The sequence below is a fragment of the Peromyscus maniculatus genome, chromosome 2, assembly GCF_049852395.1.
Source record: "Peromyscus maniculatus bairdii isolate BWxNUB_F1_BW_parent chromosome 2, HU_Pman_BW_mat_3.1, whole genome shotgun sequence".
NCBI classification, from domain to species: Eukaryota; Metazoa; Chordata; class Mammalia; order Rodentia; family Cricetidae; genus Peromyscus; species Peromyscus maniculatus.
In genome coordinates, this window is record NC_134853.1 from 122,040,682 (window position 1) to 122,063,464 (window position 22,783).

The 22,783-nt window shown below is 47.8% G+C and overlaps 2 protein-coding genes across 2 annotated transcripts in view; one reads left to right on the top strand and one right to left on the bottom strand.

Moving 5' to 3' along the window:
* Nucleotides 1-9,405: 9,405 nt before the first annotated feature.
* On the bottom strand, nucleotides 9,406-13,629 carry LOC143271912 (uncharacterized). Its single transcript, XM_076564571.1, has 2 exons — nucleotides 12,829-13,629; nucleotides 9,406-9,668 (listed from the first exon to the last, which is right to left on the bottom strand). The coding sequence occupies exons 1-2, from the start codon at nucleotides 13,627-13,629 to the stop codon at nucleotides 9,534-9,536; spliced, it is 936 nt and encodes a 311-aa protein (XP_076420686.1). The 3' UTR covers nucleotides 9,406-9,533.
* Ak4 (adenylate kinase 4) overlaps nucleotides 13,601-22,783 on the top strand; it is a 59,229-nt gene continuing 50,046 nt past the window's right edge. Inside the window, exon 1 of the mRNA XM_006998019.4 lies at nucleotides 13,601-13,745. Coding sequence (XP_006998081.1) covers nucleotides 13,601-13,745 — 145 coding nt within the window. The remainder of the gene's footprint in view (nucleotides 13,746-22,783) is intronic.

Genomic DNA, 22,783 nt, shown 5'->3' on the forward strand with positions numbered 1-22,783 from the left:
CGTTCTGGAGTCTTGAGCATGCTAGATAAGTAATGACCTACATCCCTCCCTGAAAATGTTTTGATTCATTCATCCAAGTTATTTTTGGCAGCCATGTGTCAGCCTCATCAATGACCTGGGACATGGAATGACAAGGCAAATAAGGTCCCTAGGAGATGAGAGTCGGAACTTGGAGCCAGACTGCTTGGCTTGAATCCTGTTTTGACTTATTGTGTAATTATTGACAATCCAGTGATTGTGTATCCCTTTCATGACCTGTAAAACAGAGATGGGACCTCACTTGGATTGGATTGTGTGTTGGATTGCAAAGGAGCTAACTCTGACCTTATCATGTGGGTAGCACTCAGTGAATATTAGATAGTAATGTGACTCTTCTGTTCACTTTGTAGCACAGGCTGGCCCGGAACTCATTCAAGTAGCCCAAGCTGGCTTTGAATTCACAGTGATCCTATTGTTGCTGCCTCCAGATTGCTGTTTTGTTTGTTTATTTCTCAGAACAGGGTTTTGCTATATAGCTAAGACTGGCCTGGAACTCACAATGGCTCTGAGTTGTTGCATACCCTGCCACTCCTGGCTTTAACATGATTCTTCATGGGGCCTACTGTCCTAAGTAGGGAGAGGGAGGTGAGAACATTTGTCTGCTTTCTCTAGGTAAAGAAGCTAAGGTTGCTGGGCGGTGGTGGCGCACGCCTTCAGTCCCAGCACTCGGGAGGCGGAGCCAGGCGGATCTCTGTGAGTTCGAGGCCAGCCTGGTCTCCAAAGCGAGTTCCAGGAACGGCGCAAAACTGCACAGAGAAACCCTGTCTCGAAAAACCAAAAAAAAAAAAAAAAGCTAAGGTTGGGAAGGTTAAGCAAACTTCCTAAGTCAAACAGTCAAATAGAAGGGCTAGGGGGTGAGACTTTGCCCTCTGTCCCATCAGAGAGTAGTCCACTGTCTGCCAAGTTGAACAGACTTCTTCATGGGATTTCTTCTCAAGGACGTTTCCCATGTCCTATTGAGTCTATTGGCCAGGGGTGGAGTTCTTTTTGTTGTTGGATGGTGGTTTGTGTGTTTGATGTTTGTTACAAAGTTTGTTCAGGATGATCTTGAACTCCTGACCATGCTCCTCCACTCCCAAGCTAGGAGTACAGGTCTGGGACACCCTGCCCTGTAGGGTAGGGGTGGAGTTCTTCTTGCTTTTTGTTTCCTGAACAAGGGATTGAAGCTTTGGTATCTCCCATGGTAAGCATCCCTCGCACTTAGCACCCCACCCCCTGCTTCCATTTTTTTTGGAGATAGGATTTTACTCAGACTTATTTTGAACTCATTCTATAGCCCAGGCAAAGTTTCTAATTTGTTAAATTTTTGTGCTTTAAAGAGAGGGTCTCACTGTGTGTCTCACCTCATGTACATCCCTGGCTGGCCTGGAACTTAGTATGTAAACCAGGCTGGCCTGGAACTCAATATGGAGGTCTGTCTACCTTTGCCTTCTGAATACTGGAATTGAAAGTATATCCAACCATGTCTGACTTTTAAAATGTTTTTGTTATTGAAGACCCTGCCTAGCAGGAATGAGCATTTACTGCAGAGCTAGTTGTGACCTTCATTTGACTATCAGATTATTGAAATAACAGACACCAAGCCATTAAAACTCCCTCGGGAATCTTATCCTGTGAAAGAAAGGACCACCTTACAGGAGAATCGAGCTGAGATGATGCATCAGAGATGGACAGGACGGTCCCTTGATCACTGTCACAGGGCCCCAGTCCTTAGCACAACTGACTCCATGATGTACCATTCAGGCTGTAAAACTCAGTACACAGACAGCACCACCTGCCAAAATGAAAACAAAGACCTAATCCATCAAAGCCCACAGTTCTGGGAAAGTCTCTAAATGTACCAACCTTGCCTTTTGGTTCTGTAGTTCTGCTTCTGTAACTGTTCTTGTTAACTGAAGGATGTCAACTAAGAAAGTGCTTTTTGTTTGTTTGTTTTTTGCTTAAAAGCTCACTCTGAGGAAGACTCGGGTGTACACTGGAATCCTGAACACCCAACATAATCACTGACCGGCTAATAAAGACTTTCTATGGGCTTAAACCCATGCCTGAGCAGTCTTCTTTGCTGAATGCTCCCCACAACCGTGACTGCTTAGTGATCCATACCGCTTGCCTTCTAGTTAAACCTAAACCATGTGTTAGGACCCCCCATTGTCCTTCTTCCTAATGTAGCCACATTGAATACTGTTATGTCCAGATCATGGGGACCCCCAAAAGACCACCATGGAGACCAAATCCTGCATGTAAAAGCAAAGAGCCTTTATTTCAAGCTCTGAGTTTGGTCCCTCTGTCTGATGAACCAGTGAGAGCAGAGAGCCCTGAGCTCAGGTGGGGCAGAGTTGTTATCATAGCAGAGGTTGGGGTGAGGGGATTTCAGGGTCCAGGGCCCTGATTGGCTGACAATTGTCTAGGGGTATCTGTAAAACAGAAATAGGTATGGGCTAGACTCAAGGACGTCTGGTCACCTTATCTAATGGTTGGAATGTTTGGGATGTCAGGTACTTCCTCATCCCTGGGTGGATCCCTGGGCGGGATCAGCTTAAGGCTTTTCCTAGATCTGGGTGTTGCCTGCCAGGAAGCCTGTCACAGAAGCTGTGTCTAGGCCCCTAAGCCTGTCATGGCTGCTGTGTGGTCAGGCTGTTTTGGGGACCCTCCACAAACATATCGCCTCCATCAGTTGTTTAGTGATAGTTTACTCTCCACTCCTTTTATTGGCTTATTGAGGACAGGTGGCTGAGCCCCGCGTGTTGGGGCTCCAAGGGCACAGACTCTGACCCTAACGCTGGTACAAAGTCATCAGTCAACCCTTGAGGAAGCCAGGAGCAGTGTGCATGGTTGCTGTTTGCGTCACTGTCAACAGAACACACAGACAGGTCTTTTGCTCGTTTGTTTTAAACTCTGATGTTCTGGGCACTTTTCTGAGGGAGAAGGCTGTCAGATCAGGTGCAGTGGTCTTCATCGCTTTGTAGTTCTAGATTTGAAACAAGAGAGCTCACCCCCACCCTGACCCCACAATGCTAACAATATGAAAAACCTGCTGTGTGTTTCACTCGGCTGTGGAGCCCAGCAGGACTCCAAGAAAGGGTGATGAACAGGCCAAACTTAGAGGGATGGGTAGACACTCCCTTATTGTGGACTGATTGGTTTTGTTTTGAATTTTAATTTAAAAAATTATATGTATGTTTTGCCTTCATGTCTGTGAACCACATGTGTGTCTGGTGCCCAGGGACGCTAACCCAGGGCATCGGATCTCCTGGACCTGGAGCTACCATGTGGGTGTTCCAAAAGAAGTCCAGGTCCTCTGGAGGAGCAGCCAGCACTACTAACTGTTGAGCCATTTCTCGAGGTGCTGGTGATTTGTTTGTTCTGACTAGTTTTTCAAACAGCCTCTCTGCCTTGGCTGACCTGTAAGTTGCTATACAGACCAGGCTGGCCTCGAACTTGTGTCCTTCCTCCTGCCTCAGTCTTACCAGTGCTAGGATCCTGGGTGTGCACCTCCATGCTTGGTGAGTAGGCCACTCTTTTTTTTTTTTTTAATTGGCCATTCACTTCTTTATTAGACCATCAGGTGTTTTAGACAGACACAGTAACACAGCTTCACAGAGTTAAACAGATGCAACATAAACAAAAGTAACACACCTTAAAATAATATTCAAGTAGGCCACTCTTTAGTCAGATAATAATGGGAATACCCAGGGTCTGAAAGCCAGATCGAAGCCAGAAAGAGAGCTGGTCAGAATAGGTCAGACATAACAGAGTGGTTCTGTCCCAGTGGGGCCAGAGGGCAGAGCCTGTTTAATCATCACTGCTTGATCAGGATGAAGTACTTCTCCGGCACCGTGCCTGCCTGTGTGCCACCACGCTCCCTGCCATGATGACAATGGATTAACTCCCTGAAGCTGTCAGCCAGCCCCCAACGAAATGCTTTCTTTCATAAGAAAAAAAAAATCATCACTGCTTACTGGTTGGCTAATATAAACATGAAATACTGTATTTTTCTCTAACATTTGGACAGTTGGTCCATGTAACAGTCAGCTTTGTATCACTTAATAACTGACACCGGCTACTTATGAAGTAAGAAGAGCTTTATGTTGACCTATAGCTCTGGAGATCCAAGTGTAAGATTAGGTAACTGGTGGTAGTGTGAGTTTGGAGAGAGGGAGAGAAAGAAGTAGAGAGAATATATATATTATATGTGTGTGTGTGTGTGTGTGTGTGTGTATAGAGAGGGAGAGAGAAAGAAAGAGAGAGAGGGAGAGAGAGAGAGAGAGGGAGAGAGAGAGAGAGAGAGAGAGAGAGAGAGAGAGAGAGAGAGAGAGAGAGAGAGAGAGAAAGAGAGCACTTTTGAATGTATGGCTCCCAGAGATCTAAGAACCTTCAACAAGGCTCCATCTCTCAAAAGGCCACAAGCACTTCCCAGTACCTCCCACCTTGTGGACCAAGCCTTCACATATGGACCTTTGGGAAACATTAATCAAAACACAGTCCAGGTGATTCTAGCACATTTCTACCTTTGGCACCATTGAACTAAATGAATGGTGAAAACTGTTATGCCCAGATCACAGGGACCCCCAAAGGACCACCATGGAGACCGAATCCCACATGTAAAAGCAAAGAGCCTTTATTTCAAGCTCTGAGCTTGGTCTCTCCGTCTTTCCGACGCAGCGGTGAGAGCAGAGAGTCCTGAGACCAGGCAGGGTGGGATTTTTACCATAGCAGGAGTTGGGGTGAGGGGATCTCCAGGGTCCAGGACCCTGATTGGCTGACAAGTATCTAGGGGTATCTGTAAAACAGAAATAGGTATGTGCTAGACTCAAGGACATCTGGCCACCTTATCTAATGGTTGGAATGTTTGGGATGTCAGGTACTTCCTCATCCCTGGGTGGATCCCTGGGTGGTGTCAGATTAAGGCTTTTCCTGGATCTGGGTGTTGCCTGCCAATAAGCCTTTCACAGAAGCCGTGTCTAGGCCCCTAAGCCTGTCATGGCTGCTGTGTGGTCAAGCTGTGTTGGGGCCCCGCCACATCAACCAGTAGAGATGAAACAATTTATGTTTGTATTTTCTGTCGAGTCAAATATTCTTACTCTCATTCATTGGCATCTGCCTCTGAGTACTGGGACTACTGATGTTACTCCACATCTGACGGATGGCCCCCTGCCTGCCTGTATATGCCCGGGGTTGGCTCAGTGCCCACATGCTGTGGAGCCACCATGTGCATTATTAAATGAACAAATGTGCCAGAATCAGTTGGCAGTTAAGTAACTCACCCAAACCAGGATTGCTTAAATGTTTTCCATTGATCCCTACATACTAGGCGTACAAATCAATCATTTAATGGTAATGAATAACAGAGATAATACTTTTAAAATAATTCCTTGGCATATGTATCATTTTATAATCTTTATTAAAGAGGAAAGAAAATTTGCACACTAATGAGATAGACATGATTATTTATTTTTCCATAAAGAATTCGATCTTGGTTAGGTGTGGTGGTGCTTGACTTGAATCCCAGCACTAAGGAGGCAGAGGCAGGAGGATCTCTGTGAGTTCTAGGTCAGCCCAGTCTGTATAGTGAGTTCGGGGGCAGCTAGAGCTACGTAATAGAAAAATATTGTCCAAAATGAATTAAATATTGCTGAGAGTGGATACGCATAACTAGACTCCCAGCCTTTGGGAGGTAGAAGTGAGAGGATGAGGAACTCAGGGTTATCCTTGGCTACACCTGAAGTTCAAGGTTATAGCTAGGGCTAAGTGAGCCTATATTTCAAAAACAAAAAAGCAAATAGCCAACTAACCAAAGAATGAAATTCTTTCTGAATAGTTGATACTTCAGAACTAAATAAAATGGGTGCAGTAAAGAAACCAAAATAACTGCTCCATGAGTGAAAAGGGAAAGGTTTATTCCAAACTGCTGAGGCTGTTTTCCCGGAAAGCAAGGAAAATCAACAGGGGGACGATTTCCAAAGTTAAATGGGAACCAGAGAAAGGGGCTGAGGGAGGGAGCCTAGAGGCGAGCATTGCCTTGGACAAGTTTACAGGCACCACAGTCATATGTTAATGGCAAGCCACATGTTCCTCTCACCAGAGATAAGGAGAATGATTCCCTTTTTAGCAAGCAGGAACTTTCTTCAAGCCCCTGAGGGAATGGAGTTTTTTGTCTGAATGCCTGACCTTGGGAGAAGGACTTTCTTAGGGAACCAGACTAGGACGCAGAACACCATCAATGCCTTTCCGAGATGATCAACATTTTGACTTATATTAGCCAATGCTGAGGATCCCACTTCCTGTAAATACATTTACATGAGTGCTGGGGACCGAACTCAAGTCTTCATGATTGCATTGGAGGTATCTCACAGCCTGATCGGTCTCCCCAGCTGTAAAAGTAAATCTTAGAGAAAAATTTAACATTTACATTTATAACTACCTATCTACCTACATATATATATATATATGTCACAGAAGGGCTAATTTTTTTTTCTGCTGAAATTTTACATAATCTAAACTTAAAGTTGTTCTGGGTGACTTCTGGGCACCAAGAAACTGTGAGAGCCAAAGTTACATTTTAAGTTTTACTATGCCTTAGAGATCTCTGAAATATAAACGCCTCTGATCTGCAAGCCCCTTGCCCAAGGACAGACAGTTCCTGAAATGCTGGAGGCTACTGTTTACGGGAGATAACAAGTCATAAGTTTTCACTCCCCTAAACAGTTTGTTTGACCCATCTGTACCAGATGTGCTTGATCACATGTGGGCAGGAAATAACATCAGGATGTATGCTTGCCCCTTATTGTACCTCATGGGAAAGGCAATGAATTATGGGTTTTCTTTCTTAAGCCCTTGCCATACTTGATTCCAGGTCATTTCCCAGGAACCTGGGTATGGACCTAGCCAGAGCCCATCCACCTGGCCAGCATTTAATTAAAGCTTACTTCAAATTTGGCTTTAACCTGTGGTAGTGGTCTTATTCTCCATTGGTGGGATTAACCAAACACAAGCCAAGACACAGATCTCATCAAGAGGACCCAGAGCCTGTGGCTTCAGACACTGCTCAATGTATTGGAGGAAAAAAAAATGGATGTAGCTGTTCAGATTAGAGGGGAGAAAGTTGACACTACAGTGAAGAGAGCCCATGGCGACAGGTGTCTTCTGGAGCGAGAAAGACAATTTTAGGTTTCTAAATATGGTTCCTGACAAGACAGGCAAATGAGGGTTTTCTTCAGAAAAGTAGGTTTTTGTTTTTTCCTTTCCTTTCCTTTTCTTTTTTTTCTTTTTTTTTTTTTTTGGTTTTTCGAGACAGGGTTTCTCTGTGTAGCTTTGCGCCTTTCCTGGGACTCACTTGGTAGCCCAGGCTGGCCTCGAACTCACAGAGATCCGCCTGGCTCTGCCTCCCGAGTGCTGGGATTAAAGGCGTGCGCCACCACCGCCCGGCTTGTTTTTTCCTTTTCAAGACAGGGTTTCTCTGTGTAGTTTTGGTGCCTGTCCTGTAGACCAGGCTTAGCCTCGAACTTGGCCACCCAGCCAGAAAGGTAGTTTTAATGTAAAGATCTGAACCTGGGTTCCAGATGTTCAGTCTCTGGTGTCCTTGACTTATTAGCCTGCTCTTTATCTTCTCCGTCAGCAAAGTTCAGCTATGATTTTAGAGAAAGGAGAATGAGGATGTGTCCCCAAGGACTCAGCCTCAAAATCAAATGGCCATACCAGGATCATTTAAACAAAGTTGCACTGGGCGGTGGTGGCCCACGCCTTTAATCCCAGCACTTGGGAGGTAGGGGCAGGCGGATGTCTGTGAGTTCAAGGACAGCCTGGTCTACTGGTCTACAGAGTGAGTTCCAGGACAGGCTCCAAAAGCTGCACAAAGAAACCATGTCTCCACCCCACCCCCCACTCCCCTCCCCAAAATAGACCAAACGAAAACAAAAAACCAACGAAGTTGCTCTTCTGGCAAACCCAATAATAACACAAGAAAGTAAAGGAGGGATTGGAGAGATGGCCTAGCTGGTAGGACCTGGGTTTGAGTCCCAGCATCCACACAGTGGCTCTCATAATCGTCCTAACTCAAGTTCTAGGGGATCTGACACCCTCTTCTGACCTCAGTGGGCACCAGGCACAAGTATGGCGGACAGACACACAGTGAGGCAAAACATTCATACACATAAAATTAAATACACCTTAAAAATGCCTTTAATAAGTCAAAAATTAAGGCAGGCCATATCTCGAACTGATGCCCCTGCCTCAGGCACATACAGATTAAGCAAAAAATCAAACTAGAGTTACCCGTGCTAAATTCCATGTCTCCAGGCTGACGCTCACCTGTTCATCTGACCTTCTGAGAAATCAGGATTAGAACAATACAGGCCAATCTTCCAGATAAACCAATTCCTATCATGGTGATAATCAAGAGCCCTCAGGTTTGACCCTTACACAGATGAAGTGACCCCACATGACCTGATGTTAGTGATCATCTTCCTATTGTCTTCCTGCTGTTGCCTTACAAAGCATAGAACCATCAGTTAGGTGTGGTGGCCCAAGCCTGTAATCCTAGCCCCCAGAAAAAAGCATGGGGATCTAGTAGGCAATGTCAGGCTGAGACTGAAAGGAATCCCAAACCAAAACAGATGCCATGAGTGTCACTTGGGGTCATTGGGAGAGCCTTGGGGACTGCAAGAGTTCACAGTGAGGTCTAGGGCAAAACATAGTAATACAGGATGCAAGGTGGGCACTGTTACTATACCATTAATGGAGAACTCTGTAAATAATATGTAACAATAATGCAAAAGAATGGCCGTGCCCCTTTCCAGCAGGGTACTCCATCATATAAGGACAGCGACTCAGAATATTTAGCATGAAGAAGATATGGTAGGTGGGTATGGTGGTGTACACCTTTGATCCCAGACTGAGGCAGGAGGATATCTGTGAGTTTGAGGTCAGCCTGGTCTACATAGTGAGATCTAAGTTAGCCTGTGCTATATAGTAAGACCCTGTCTCAAAAAAATAAAATTAAAAAAAAAAAAAAAGAGAGCTGGTTCAGACCATTATGGTTAAGGTGCTTGCTATCAAAGCTGACAATGGGATTCTGTCCCTGGGCAGGAAAGGGTTGACTCCTGCAGGCTGTCCCTCCATCTTAACACATGTGCATGACATGCATGGACAGACATCCCCTACAAAAACACAGGCACACAGAATAAGAAAATAAGTTTAAAATGGCAAAGTTTCAGTGGTACAAGATGACCATTTTGAAATATGTAGTCTTTGTGCAAAAACAAATCAGAAGAGTCCCGAGACTCCTCAGCAAATAGTGGAATGAACTGGTCTGGCATGGTATGATTACTACATTTGTTGTGTAGTCATGAGTGTTTGAGTACATGCATGTGAAAACCAGAAGTTGAAGCTGGTTATCTTTAAGAAATACACTCTGCCTTATTATTTTTAACAGTTTAAGCAACATATTTACCATCCATTAACAATATACTTGCTTCTTCTGGGACTAGAGAGATGGTTCAGCAGTTAAAAGCACTTGCTATGCTTATAGAGGTTCTGGATTTGGTTCCTAGGACACACGTTGGATGGCTTGCAATTGCCTTGAATTCTAATTCCTGGGGAATCCAATATTCTCTTCCGGCATCTGAGGGCACCTGCACACATATGTTACACAGACATATATTCACACATATAAAAAAAACTTTAAAGAATTTTACCTGCCACCCTCCCTCCCTTGTTTTGGAGACAAGAGTCTCACTATGTAGCCCTGGCTGTCCTTGAACTCAGAGATCTGCCTGCTTCTGCCTCTCTGGTGTCAGGACTAAAGGTGTGCACCACTACACCCACCCACTCTTACAAAGTTTAAAAAAAAAATTGTTTTTTATTTATCTGTGTGTGTGTGTGTGTGTGTGTGTGTTTGTGTGTGTGTGTGTGTGTCCACAGAGGTCAGAGGAGGGTATTGGATGGATGTCCTGGAACTGGAGCTACAAATGGTTGTGAGTGCCATGTGGGTGCTGGGAATTGAACCTGAGTCCTCTGGAAGACCAACTAGTACTCATAACCACTAAGCCATCTCCTCAGCCTCATCCTATTTTTTTTCCCCCCAAGAGAGGGTTTCTCTGTGTAACGGTTCTGGCTGACCTGGAGCTCGCTTTGTAGACCAGGCTGGCCTCAAACTCAAGAGATTGACCCGCCTCTGCCTCCCAAGTGCTGGGATTAAAGGTGTGTGCCACCACTGTCCCCACACTTCCAATTTTAACAACATAAGTACAAATCCAATATTTATCCTAGCACTTGGAAGCAGAGGCAGGTGGATCTCTGTGTGTTCCACGCCAGCTTGGTCTACATATGGAGTCCAGGCTATCCAGGGCTACATAGAGACCCTGTCTCAAAAGAACAACAAAAAGTAAATTTCCTATGGGAAATTTTTACAATTTTATTTTAACTTTATTTTATGTGGATGGGTCTTTTGCCTCCATATATGTCTGTGTACGACATGCATTCCTGGTACCTGAGGAGGCCAGCCCTCTTGGAACTGGAGTTACAGATGGTTGTGAGCTGTCATGTGGGTGTAGGGAATGGAACCTGGGTCCTCTGAAAGAGCAGCCGGTACTCTTAACTGCTTCGAAGCCATCTCTCCACCCCTATACTGGGCTGTGTGTGTGTGTGTGTGTGTGTGTGTGTGTGTGTGTGTGTGTGTGTGTGAGAGAGAGAGAGAGAGAGAGAGAGAGAGAGAGAGAGAGAGAGAGAGAGAGAGAGAGAGATATCTCACTATGTCTATGTAGCCCTGGCTGTCCTGGAAGGCACTGTAGACCAGGCTGGTCTTGAACTCAGAGACCCAATTGCTCCTTCCTCCCAGCGCTAGGATTAAAGTTCTGAGCTACCATGCTGAGTCCTACTGAGCTTTTTAAAGAGATAAAGTCAGGTTTGTGTATCTTCGAAATCATGTCAAGGTGAACAGCTTCAGGTTATTTTCTCCAAAATGCACTTCTGTTTGTCGACTGTCTTTTCAAGGTTCCCTGAAGACAAGCAGCTAAATCCCCCACCAACGACACCACTATCACTGTGGTGAACTATCAGAGTCCTCCTGTTGAATGGAGGACCAAAGGAAGGTGGCTCCCCTTACATTCTGAGATGGGGTCTCTCCTTGAACCCGGAAACTCACCAATCTGACTGGACTGGCTGGCCAGTAAATCCCAGGGCATATAATGTCACCACCTCCCAGCACTGTACCCAACCTTTTATACACGGGTGCTGGAGACTGAACTCAAGTCCTCATGCTTCTGTGACAAGCACTTTGTGAGTGAGCCATTTCCCTGGCCCTCAGCAAGGTGCGTGCTTTAACAAGCTTTCCAGGTGGATCTGGTGTGTGTTCTTGTCTCACAATCACGGTAAAGAACTATCAGCTGCTTATTGCAGAGTAGGAACCTGAGAGACTTAAGCCCCCTCCCCACCCGGCTTTGTGCTTCCCTTCTTCTTCAGCAAAGACTCACCTAAGGAGCTCAGAATAAAGTCTACAGTACCCCGGGATACTTTAGGAAATGAGTCTATGAAACAAATTCACCTAAGGAGCTCAGAATGAAGTCTACAGTACCCCGGGATACTTTAAGAAATGAGTCTATGAAACAAGTGTTGGCATGGGGGTTGGTGGCCTTGAGTATGTTGTCTTGTCAAGGCTGGGTGTGGAATGGCAATGAGGGGAGCTGGGTTGGCAAGACACCATCTCAGGCTCTGTCTCCTGCCTCCAACACCCAACAGCCAGGAATCCAGAGGAGGCTCTTTCCTACAGTGTCCCCACTGTACGGCTCCTCACCCTCTCAGTTATGGGTAGCATCGGTGAGAGCTAGCTCTACAAAGGAGTCTTGTAAGACAGGCAGGAACCTTAGGAAGGGAGGTGGGACACACCGAAGTGGGCAAGTAATGGAAATGGGATTCTACTCTAGCAGTATTTCTAGTAACTGCAGAGGTGATTATCCCGGTAGTTGGGGTGGGAAACTGAGAGCTTTCATGTAACTTGGAAACTGAATTGAGAGAGGAGGCGGAAGGGCTTGATGACCCGTTCCTGTAATCCTGATATTAAGAAAGCTGTGGCAAGAGCATCGTGAGTTCAGGACCAGCCTAGGCTACAAAGCGAAACCCTGATTCAAAACAAAACAAAGGCAGAGGCATGTAGCAGTATGGGTTTGTATATGGGAGGGGCAAGGAGAAGAAAACCTCCATTTGAGTTGGTGAGTAGAGAGTTGGGAATAACACATCCTGGGCACAAGACGTCCTGGAATCATCTGGCTACAGGTCGGAGTACAAGCGAAAGGCAACCTGTTATTCCCCATTTCCAGGGCGCTGGGCTTTGGAGCCAGTCAAGGGTTCAAAACTGCGGCTGCAACTATGGGGGCAGGATTCGATCACTTGTCGTTGCTGTATATCAAGCACACAAAACAGCGTTGCGCACAGAATAAAGTGTTTCTTTCTTTTCGGTTTTTCGAGACAGGTTTCTTTGTGTAGCCCTAACTGTCCTGGAACTCGCTCAGTAGACCTTGCTGGCCTGGAACTCTGAGATCCCTACCTGCCTCTGCTGGGATTGAAGATGTGCGCCACCACAACCCAGCTTTGGTGTTTCCTTTTTTTAAAGCGGGTATCAATATGTAGTTCAGGCCCGCCCACAACTTTTTATTCTCTTGCCAGGACCTGCTGTGGATACCCTGGTTTAAGGGATAGTCTCAGGGGGTTCGACCCCCCGCCCCATGGATGAAAACAAATAACATTGCTAAGTATATAAACGAATGGTTCCTATACCAAGCCTTTCTCCATCCGTACCTGCAAAGGTTGCATAATAATATCACACAGCCTAGAATTGGACGCCGAGTAGGCGCTCAACAAGTTGTGTTTTTCCGTCCCCTTGACAATAGACTGGGTCCCCAGGCGGTTCCTTTCTCTCAGGGCGTCTCCATCTCCGTTCGCCCCCGCAGCTTCAGCCTGGCCCCGGACGCGCCGGGAGGGGAGGGGATGGGAGGAGGGGGCGCGGCGGCTGTAGCGGGGAGCCGGCTCCCGGCTTACGTAAGAAGCGAGTCCGGCCGCGCGGCTGGCCGGGTAGAGAAGGCGCCGCCCAGGGAGATCCTGGCTAAGTCTGGCCGCGCTCCTTTCCGCCGAGGTGTGTCTCTCTTCGGCTGCTCGGGGCGGAGGTGGACCCCCCCTAGTTTCAGGCGGCGGCCACTCTGGGGATGCGACAGTCACCGAGAAGCGCCCGGCGAACGGCTCTCGCTCAGCCCACGTGCGGGGACCGGCAGGGGATCCCCGGGATCGCGCGCCCGGGCTGGGGTGCAGGGCAGGACCCCCGGTGGGTCTACCTGACCTCTGACCCCAGAGGGCCGAGCTCGCAGGGCGGGGGCTCCCGCAGCGCTGCACCGGCGTGGCCCGGGGCGAGGAGGTGGCGGAGGGCGGGGCTGAGGGGCGGGGCCGTCTTAAAAAGCCTCTCCTTCCCCTATAGAGGTGGCAGGCGAATCCCCGCTTGCGGAGGGTGCCGAGGCAGGGGCTGTCGGGCAAAGTGCGCGCGGGCTGCGGTCCAGGCCACCCCTTCCCCGCCAAAGCCATGGCTTCCAAACTCCTGCGCGCGGTCATCCTCGGGCCGCCCGGCTCGGGTAAGGGCACCGTATGCCAGAGGATCGCCGAGAACTTTGGCCTCCAGCATCTCTCCAGCGGCCACTTCTTGCGGGAGAACCTCAAGGCCAGCACGGGTGAGGGGCCCGGGGGGGAACAGGGGAGTGAGGGTGGAGACGAGCCCGGTGGGGATAGTAGGGCCGGGAGCGGGGCGGTCGCGGGCACGGGTCCCCTCGGCTCCGGCGCCCTGCCCCCGCCCGCGTGTGCCCGTGCGGGCTCGTACGTGCCGCGGCGCATGCAACCAGCCGCCCGCCCGCGCGGCTTAACCGCGCCCGGAGGAGGCCGAGGCTGGCGGGCAGCGTCTCCCACTGCACCGGTCGCTCGCGCGTAAGGGGTGGGGGTGGGGGGACCTTGCGCTCCGGGCCCAGGGAACCTAAGCGAGCCGCTCGGCGGGAACCCGAACTGGCTTCTCCCGCCGCGCCTCCCGTAATGCAGAGTCCCTGGGTCCCCTGTTGCGGTCCTGCCGAGCCGCGCGTCCCCTTCCCCGGCGGGGAGCTGGGGACCGCTCGCCTCCCACCTGTGGGAGTCGCGGCCGCCGGCGCGCTGGGACTCTGCGGCGCGCTCCGGCCTGGAGCCGAGCGCTGCATGGCGGTGAAAGGCCTGTGGTCGCCGCCGGCGTCCGCGGCAAACTGTCCCCGCCAATTCCCCTTCTCCTCCAGCCCGGCTTGGCCTCCTGGAGACCCGGAGACTCGTTCTGATAAATTGCATTTTGAGTTCAGCCTTTCTGCAGATGGCCTCTTGAGACTGTCTCTCGACGGGTGCGGTAAAGTTGGGGATCTAGATTGCCCCATCTCCCTAGTATGGCAAATTCCTCCCTTCTCCCCTCTTCCTTGGCTCCCGGTTCCGAAGGAATAAATGAGCATGAGAAGGCGAAGCCACTGCGAGGAACGGCGGGGTGCATACCCTTCTAGGATGCAGATGAGGGTAATTAGCAACTCGCTCATGAAATGTTACCCGTGAGGTCCCTCCCTATTTCTGTTGTCATCTGTGTCCAAGTGGTTATTGCTTCTTGTGGGCTAGTTGTTCACGAATCTGCATTTCAGAAGCATCTGCAAGTGTGAACAGGTGGGTGGTGGACAATGTTGGAAAGCCTTTAAGCATCTGAAAGGCTGCTTATTCTTCTGAAGCCGGTTAATAAAAGCCAGCTTTTCTTTGGATTCTTTCCTCACACCTGTGTCTGATACAGAAGCGTTTATGTGTACCAGATTGTATTTTGTTACCTCAGGCGCGCGCGGGGGGGGGGGGGGCTTAGCCCCACCACTGGGGATTGAAACCTAGGCCTTCGAAAAGGCTAGGCAGGTATCGCACCAAGGAACGTCACTCAACACCGGTTTTAAATTAAAATTTAAAAATCTTTTTTTGTATGTGAGTATGGTCCTATCATTGTGCATGTGGAGCTCAGGTCCTCAGTGTGTCAAGTGCCTTGAGACAGGGCTTTATTAAGTTACTAGTCATTCCTCTGGCTGGGGTTGTAGGTGCACCACAACCCCCTGTTAGGGTCGAACTTCGTGTCGATTTGAAGGCTAGGCAAGCCCAGTACTCCTCAGCTACATACATCCCGGGCTCCTCTTCTCTAATGCACTCTTCCCGTATTTGGAATACAGTTTGGGAGGGGGGCAACCTGAGGGTTTGTGTGTAGGATCCGGCCTCTTCCAGGTGAGGCTATGGAGAAAGCTGGCAGAGACAAGGCCAGCATAATACCCAGCCCGTTTCGTAACATCCTCTGCCCTTTACTTCTGGAGTGGAGGAGTTACACCTGGCCTTTGTGGCTGGACTAGTGGCCCTTTTCCTTTTCAGATGGGCAGTAGGTAGGGGTAGCCACCGTTATTGGGGGCTTTAGGCTGCCTGGCTTCACTCCAAGGCCACACACTTGACTCCGAAGTCACCATTTACTGCCCCGGATAGTTGATGGCCTTCATGCTGAGGTGGTTGGGGGAAATTTAGCAGCTTGCTGGTCAGGTCAGCCTGGTTGAGGAGATGCATGCCTCCATGATGCTCCTCTCAGGTTGGAGAAGGAAGGCAAGCTTCTGATGCTCTGTCTCCCAGGCTCTGCTGGCCTTGCTTTTGCACATGAGGGCAAAGATGTCTGATTGCTCTTCAGTCAGCCTTAAGTCTCATCATTGTATAAGTGTAGTCCTCAAACGCAGATCCAGCTGCCTCTGCCTCCTGAGAGCTGGGTTTAAAGGCCTGTACCTCTCTTCACACCTGGCTCCTTTTCTACCTTTTAAAAGAGCATTAAGAGAGGAGATAGCTGGGCGGTGGTGGCACACACCTTTAATCCCAGCACTGGGGAGGCAGAGCCAGGCGGATCTGAGTTCGAGGCCAGCCTGGTCTACAAAGCGAGTTCCAGGAAAGGCGCAAAGCTACACAGAGAAAGCCTGTGTGTGTGGGGGGGAGATAGCTTTTTTATATATATGAGTTTTTTTCCTTTTTTAATTTTTATTTATTTATTTGAGACAGTCTCACTATATAGCCCTGGCTGGCCTGGAACTCAGATTCACCTCAAAGGTGCTGGGGGAAAGGTGTGTGCCACAATGCCCAGCAAGAGCTTTTACCCTAATATGCAATTACTCCGCTAACAAGCCCCAAAGACTTTTCTCTTTTTTTTTCTTTGCCGCTTCTTCCTGAACCTCACACAGTGGTAACTTCTTCAGTGAGGTCATCCTGGTCACCTCTAGTCTCTAGAGTTGCCTTACTTGGACTGACAGTCTCTGAAATGGAGACATCTAAGAGTGTGTCATGCTCTTTTTTTCCCAAGGTAGAGAATATGGTGGTTCTCGGAAGTCAGCAATCTTGGACTCCATTCTTTGGCCTCACACATCTCTTCCACTTTTACACCCATCAGATTGGTGGCAGGGGATCCAGCAGCTTCAAGGCCACTTCTCTGCTCCCCTCTGGTCCACTGGGGGACTGAAACAACTATCAAAAACAGATATAGAAGGCTGGTGGGTTTTTAGTAGTATAGAACATCAGTCACTGTTTGCCCCAGGGCATTACCGCCATTGTCTATCAGCAGCTTAAGACTTATCCATAAAAACCTCACCAGAGGGCCGGGCGGTGGTGGCGTATGCCTTTAATCCCAGCACACGGGAGGCAGAGCCAGGCGGATCTCTGTGAGTTCAAGGCCAGCCTGGTCTACAGAGTGAGATCCAGGGCAGGCACCAAAATTACACAAAAAAACCCCCCTGTCTTGGGACCCACCCCCCTCAAAAAAACCCACATCGGGTGTGAAGGGAATCTGCATGCATGCATAGTTTATGGCCTCCTTATAAACATACCAGTTAGCTTAGAAGACATGGATTTATCATATCCACCCTCTGCTGTGTGTGTGTGTGTGTGTGTGTGTCAGTTCATGAGTAAGGTTCCTGCTAAGTGACATCCTTAACTTCTTGCACCTACCAGACTTAAAATCAAGGAATATTTTATCTGTATATGAACCATGTTCATGCCTGGTACCCACAATGGTCAAATGAGGGCATCAGATCCCATTAAACTAGCATTAACAGATGATTGAGACATATGGATACTGGAAACTGGATCCAGGTCCTCTTGAGCACCCAGTGCTCTTAACCACTGAGCCACCTGTCCAACCCCTTATCATTTTTTATTTTTATTTTTAATTTTAAGACAGCGTCTCACTGTGTAGACCAGACTGGCCGGGAATGCAGATCTCCCTATTTCTGCCTGCTTAGGGCTGGGATTAAGGCATGCTCCACCACACTCTGCCCCGTTCTGAAGTTTGGTTTCTATAATTTTTTCTTTGAGACAGGGTTTCTCTGTGTAGTCCTGACTGTCCTGGAACTCACTCTGTAGACTAGGCTGGTCTTGAGCTCAGATCCGCCTGCCTCTGCCTCCTGAGTGCTGGGATGAAATGCCTTCTTTCCTCCACTCTATTCTTCCCTAATAAAAGTGACTTAAATGTTTTTGGACACCCCTCCCTTTTTCCCCTCCCATGAACTAATTAAAAAGCTTGACCAGGGAAAGAAGAGAAATAAAAAAGACTGATTTGTTTTGAGAGTGGCTTGTTCTTAGTGGACATGGCACGATGTCACTCTGTCTCTAGAGGTCTATGTGAGAGTCTTAGGGGCCACTGTCTTGTAAGAACAGAGTATTTTCCTGTCACCTGCTGCTTGCTTTGAACCTCCTAGTGAAGGCAGGAACCCTTCTGAAAATACAGTTTAGAGTTAAGTTTGAAGGTGACGGTGAACACCGCAAACCCAGGAAGTCAGTAGCAATTTCAGTTGGAAAGTAGCTCAGGCCATCTGCTCCAGCCTGGATTTGGCCAGGCTCTTGACTACATGGCTTGGCCTCCTGCAGCCACAGTCTGGCGAAAAGCTGCCACGCAGAAAAAGGGCCTGTGTGACCTCACTGCTCTGGAGAAGGAAGTCTTCTCACTGCCCTGCCGAATCCATCTCCTGCCTCTGCACTTACCGTGTTGATTATACCAGCTGTTTGGTGAATACAGTACAGTGAAGGCCGGTAGCTGTCTGCCTCATCCGCTGGCTGCATATCCACTGTGTCCGTACCCCTGGTGCTGGGGGTGATCACATTGCTTAAGAAAAGGATGTGCCTTAAATTTTCTTTTTCCTAAAAAGTTATCTTTTTGAGACGAGGCTGTGTGTGAACTGTGTTGGTCTTTAACTCCCTAAGTAGCCTAGGCTGAACTTGAACTCTTGAACTCCAGTCTCTGCCCAGGGACCAGGTGCTAGGATGATAGGCATGTGCCAGTAGGAGCAGCTTAGGTGTGCCTCTTACTGTATCTTCTCCCTATAGATAGCATGTGCTTTACCCCTGAAATTGGGGTCTGGCAAATTGTAACGCAGCAAAAAGGGTTCATTTTTATGTTAAAGGGACACGTCCAGTCATAAATTGTGTGTGTGTGTGTGTGTGTGTGTGTGTGTGTGTGTGTGTGTGTTGTACCAGCAGTTGCACACTCAGCCTGCTTCAGTTTGATTAGTTTTGAATTATGGTGAGAGCGAGGCTTACAAAGGACTTGAGATTAGCTTGGTGATAGGTGTTTTTTCCCTTGGCTTTTCCTTGGCTGCCTGGAGCCATGCAGGCTGAGGCTTATCAAATACCTTATTTCAGGACCCGCCTCCAGGTCTTCGGCTTGTATTTTCTTAGCACCCACTGTGAAGAAATAGAAAGACTTGCCTTAAATTGCAAGGAGCTGAGTCTTACATTCTCTCACAGGGAACGTTAGACCCCTCCCCCCCCACTGCCCATACATGTATGTGTATATGTGTACATAGAAAGGTGGTCTGCTATATAGATAGAGTATGTCCCATCAAAAATTCTGTTTGTGGTGGGAGTGCAGTTCAGTTGGTAGAGTGCTTGCCCAGCAATGACAGAATCGTAGCACATGAGTGCCTGGTGGTGCACACCTGTAATGTTAGTCCGTGGAAGGTTGAAGTAGGTAGGCCAAGATTAACCTGGACGAGGGCTACATAAGGAAAATATGTCTCAGAAGGAACAACAGAAAAGCCCCTAGAACTCTGATATTTTGTGATAGCTTTTTTTGCTAGGTTTTATCTGAAAGACATAAAGATGCCATTTTAAGGGTCAGACAGATAGTGGTATCGGAGAACAGGCCCCTTTAATATCAGAGCTCAAGGGTAGGAGTATTGGAGAAGTTCCATGTGGAAGCATCTTGGACTTGACTACAGAAAAGATGTTCAAGAAGGAACCTGTTTCTACTCTTAATTAATATTAACTGCCGTTCTTGCCAGGGTTTTACAGATGGACTAGCATTTCAAATGAGGCTATGAGCTGATCCTCTCTGAGAAGATGACCTCGTTCAAAGGGCTCAGGCTTTTCGGTACTCATTAAGTATAAATGTGCAACTTATGTAAGAAATTTTCTGAGGATTGAGGATAGAGGGGTTTGGAGGCCTGAGTCAGAGTTCAGTATTCCATCTAAAGCATCTTTAAATGGTTAACCTTCCCTGGTTCATCCAGGGTCTTGGCTCATTCCAGGATTTCTAGGGTATGCTACATTCTGGTTTCCCGTTTGGTGAGACCCAGGAACAAGCCCAAGTCAATGAAGGGCTGGACAGTCTTTTGGGTAGCCTGCCTAGCATGGAGGAAGCCCTTGGTTTGACCCATCTTCTGTGGACACAGTAAGACATCTCATTGAGTCTAGCCTGGGTTCTGGGCCTCTGAACTCAAGGCTTTCTTTTATACTCTTGCACAGCAGGTGCTTGACCTACTGAGCCCTCTCCCAAACCCCCATGGTCTTCTTCTGGTCTTGCTGTAAACTCCTGAGTGTGCTGGCATTGCAAGCAGGGGCCACCATGCCCAATTTTTTGTTGTTTTTTTTTGAAACAGGGTTTCTTTATGTAGCTTTGGAGCCTACATGGTCAACTCTGTAGACCAGGCTGTCCTGGAACTCACGAGATCCACCTGCCTCTCTACAGGTAGGATTGAATGCTGGGATTAAAGGTGTGCGTCACCACCATCGGATGCCCAGTTTTTTGTTTTTTCTGTTTATTAGTATTTTGCCTGCATGCATGTCTGTGTGAGGATGTCAGAAGCTCTGGAACTAGAGTTACACACAGGTGTGAACTGCCATGTGGGTGCTGGGAAATGAACCCAGGTCCTCTGGAAGAGCAACCAGTGCTCTTAACTGCTGAGCCTTCTCTCCAGCCCCATGCCCAGTTTCATGTGTTGCTTGGGATATAAGTCAGAGCCAGGCAAGCTGTGGAGCAGCTGAGGTATATGGTTTAAATTGTTTCCACAAGTTATTTCCATAAGCAAACATCATAGTAAAATTAACATCGATGGTGTCATCACCTAATTTGCAGATATTCTCTGAATACCATTTGCTTGTCTGTTCATGCATTTTCTAAGATCCAGTTTAATTAAGTGCACATTTTATTGAGTCATTAAATCTTCTTTGTCACCTCTAATCTCAGAGTTCAGTTTTTTTTCTTTTCTTTTTTTCCCTTAATTTTATTAAATCTTTCACAACTTTTTTCTTTTCTTTTTTTTTTTTTTTTTTTTTTTTTTTGAGACAGGGCCTGCTTGTATAGCCCATTCTGGCCTTGAATTGCTGACTCTTCTGTTTCAGCCTTTTACATGTTGGGATTATAGGTGTGTGCCACCATGCTTGGCTTCGAGACCCAGCTCTCCAGTCTTTAATGTCTTTGTGGAAGAACACAAGATTGTCTTTGGCTCTTTCTTTTTTTTTTTAAGATTTATTTATTATGTATACAGTGTTCTGTCTGCACACACCCCTGCAGGTCAGAAGAGAGTACCAGATCTCATTACAGATGGCTGTGAGCCACCATGTGGTTGCTGGGAATTGAACTCCGGACCTTTGGAAGAGCAAGCAGTGCTCTTAACCTCTGAGCCATCTCTCCAGCCCCCTGTCTTTGGCTCTTTCAATTTGTGGTACAGTGTTTGAAAGCTCTGACTTCACACAGATAAGTAGTTGAAGGAGGACCTCATGGACCCTGGAGACATCTCCTGGGTGCTCAGCTCTCCTCAGGCTGCACTTTGAGACCTGTGGCTATAGCTGTTGTTGGGGTTATTTAGAGTCTTCTTGCAGGCAAGCAGTCGGCACTGAATGCTGTGGTGTCTTGCAGTGAGTGTTATGATCTGGGCAGTGCGGCTTGGGAAGTGCAGAGTGAAACACGGTGTGTTCTCTGAAAGGGCTGCTGAGCTGCAAGAGAAGCAGGCAAGCGACTGAGGAGTTGCAAGAGTGCATGCCTGGCTCCGGGGGCCACAGGGAAAGGATGATGGCTCGGGGGACCCTTTAACAGGGTTTGCTTGCTCTGGATGTAAGACTGGCCTATAACTCACAATGTAGTCTAGGATGGCTTCAGTCTCACTGCATCAGTCTTGTGAGTATTGGGACTCCTTTTAAAGATTACTTATCATTATGTGTGTGTGTGTGTGTGTAGGTCAGAGGACAACTTTCAAGATCTGTTCTTTTTCCCTCCAACTTAATTTGGGTTCTGGGAGTCAAACTCATTGTCAGGCTTGGCAGGCACTCCCCCTGCCCCCCCTCCCCCTCCGGGCCATGTCGCTAGCCCTTGTTGGGGAGCACTTTCAGAGGAAGTGTGTCCTATGGGTTACTATTGCTGGGATGAAACACCATGACCTAAAGCAACTCGAGGAGGAAAGGTTTGGTTTGACTTACACTTCCACATCATGTTTCATCACCCTGTCCTGAAGGAAGTCAGGACAGGGGCTCAAGCAGATCAGGAACCTGGAGGCAGGGTCTGGTGAAGGAAGGCTGCTAACTGGCTTACTCTGCAGGGCTTGCTCAGCTTGCGTTCTTATAGCACCCAAGACCACCCACCATCCTAGGGGCAGCACTACCACAATGGACCGGGCCCTCCCACATCAATCACTAATTAAGAAAACGTCCAACAGGCTTGCCTACAGCCAGATCTTATGGAAGCATTTTCTCAATTGAGGTTCCCTCCTCTCTGATGACTCTAGCTTGTGTCAAGTTGACATAGAACTAGCCAGCACAAGGTGTTTCTTAAACTTAGTAGATGATATCAGTTACCAGGTGAGAAGATGGGCTTAATTGTTATAACATAACTGGATACTCTCTCTAGAACTGTTGTCCACTAGAGCTCATGAACACACTGACATAAAGAGCATCATTTTATTCTTCATTAATATCTCTACTGTTAAAAGCAAATGGTGGTTTTAGCATTATGGTGTTTTGCACAGGCCACACCTAAGCAAGGCTGCTGAGCTGCAGCAAGTCTAAGGCAGGTTGTTACATCTGCTCAGTGCCCCTTGCTCCAGCTCCCATTTGCTTATGTCTTAAGATGCACATAAAATAATGTATCAGGGGCTGGAGAGGTGGCTCAGCAGGTAAGAGCACATAGTACTTTTGTAGAGGACCTGAGTCCAATTCCTTAGTATCCACGGACAGTTCCTAACTGCAACTGCTTTTTAATTTCAGCTCTGGGAGGGTCTGATACCTGCATTCTGTTGGGGTGTGATCCTTGAAAACACACACACTCTCTCTCTGTCTGTGTCTCTTTCTCTCTCTAAAAGCGGTATAATGTGGTTTATGAAACTTGGAGCTTTCTAGAGTTCAAGTGATGGCTAATGAACATGAAGCTGGTAAATTGGGGTTCAAACTACTAGAA

What these genes read in the sequence shown, in the direction of transcription:
- LOC143271912 (XM_076564571.1), bottom strand. Translation starts at nt 13,629, where the DNA reads ATGACCGCGCGCAGGAGTTTGGAAGCCATGGCTTTGGCGGGGAAGGGG. An exon ending in TTATTATGCAACCTTTGCAG is followed by an intron (nt 9,669 to 12,828) that starts GTACGGATGGAG and finishes ATATGTGTGCAG; the next exon opens with GTGCCCTCAGATGCCGGAAG.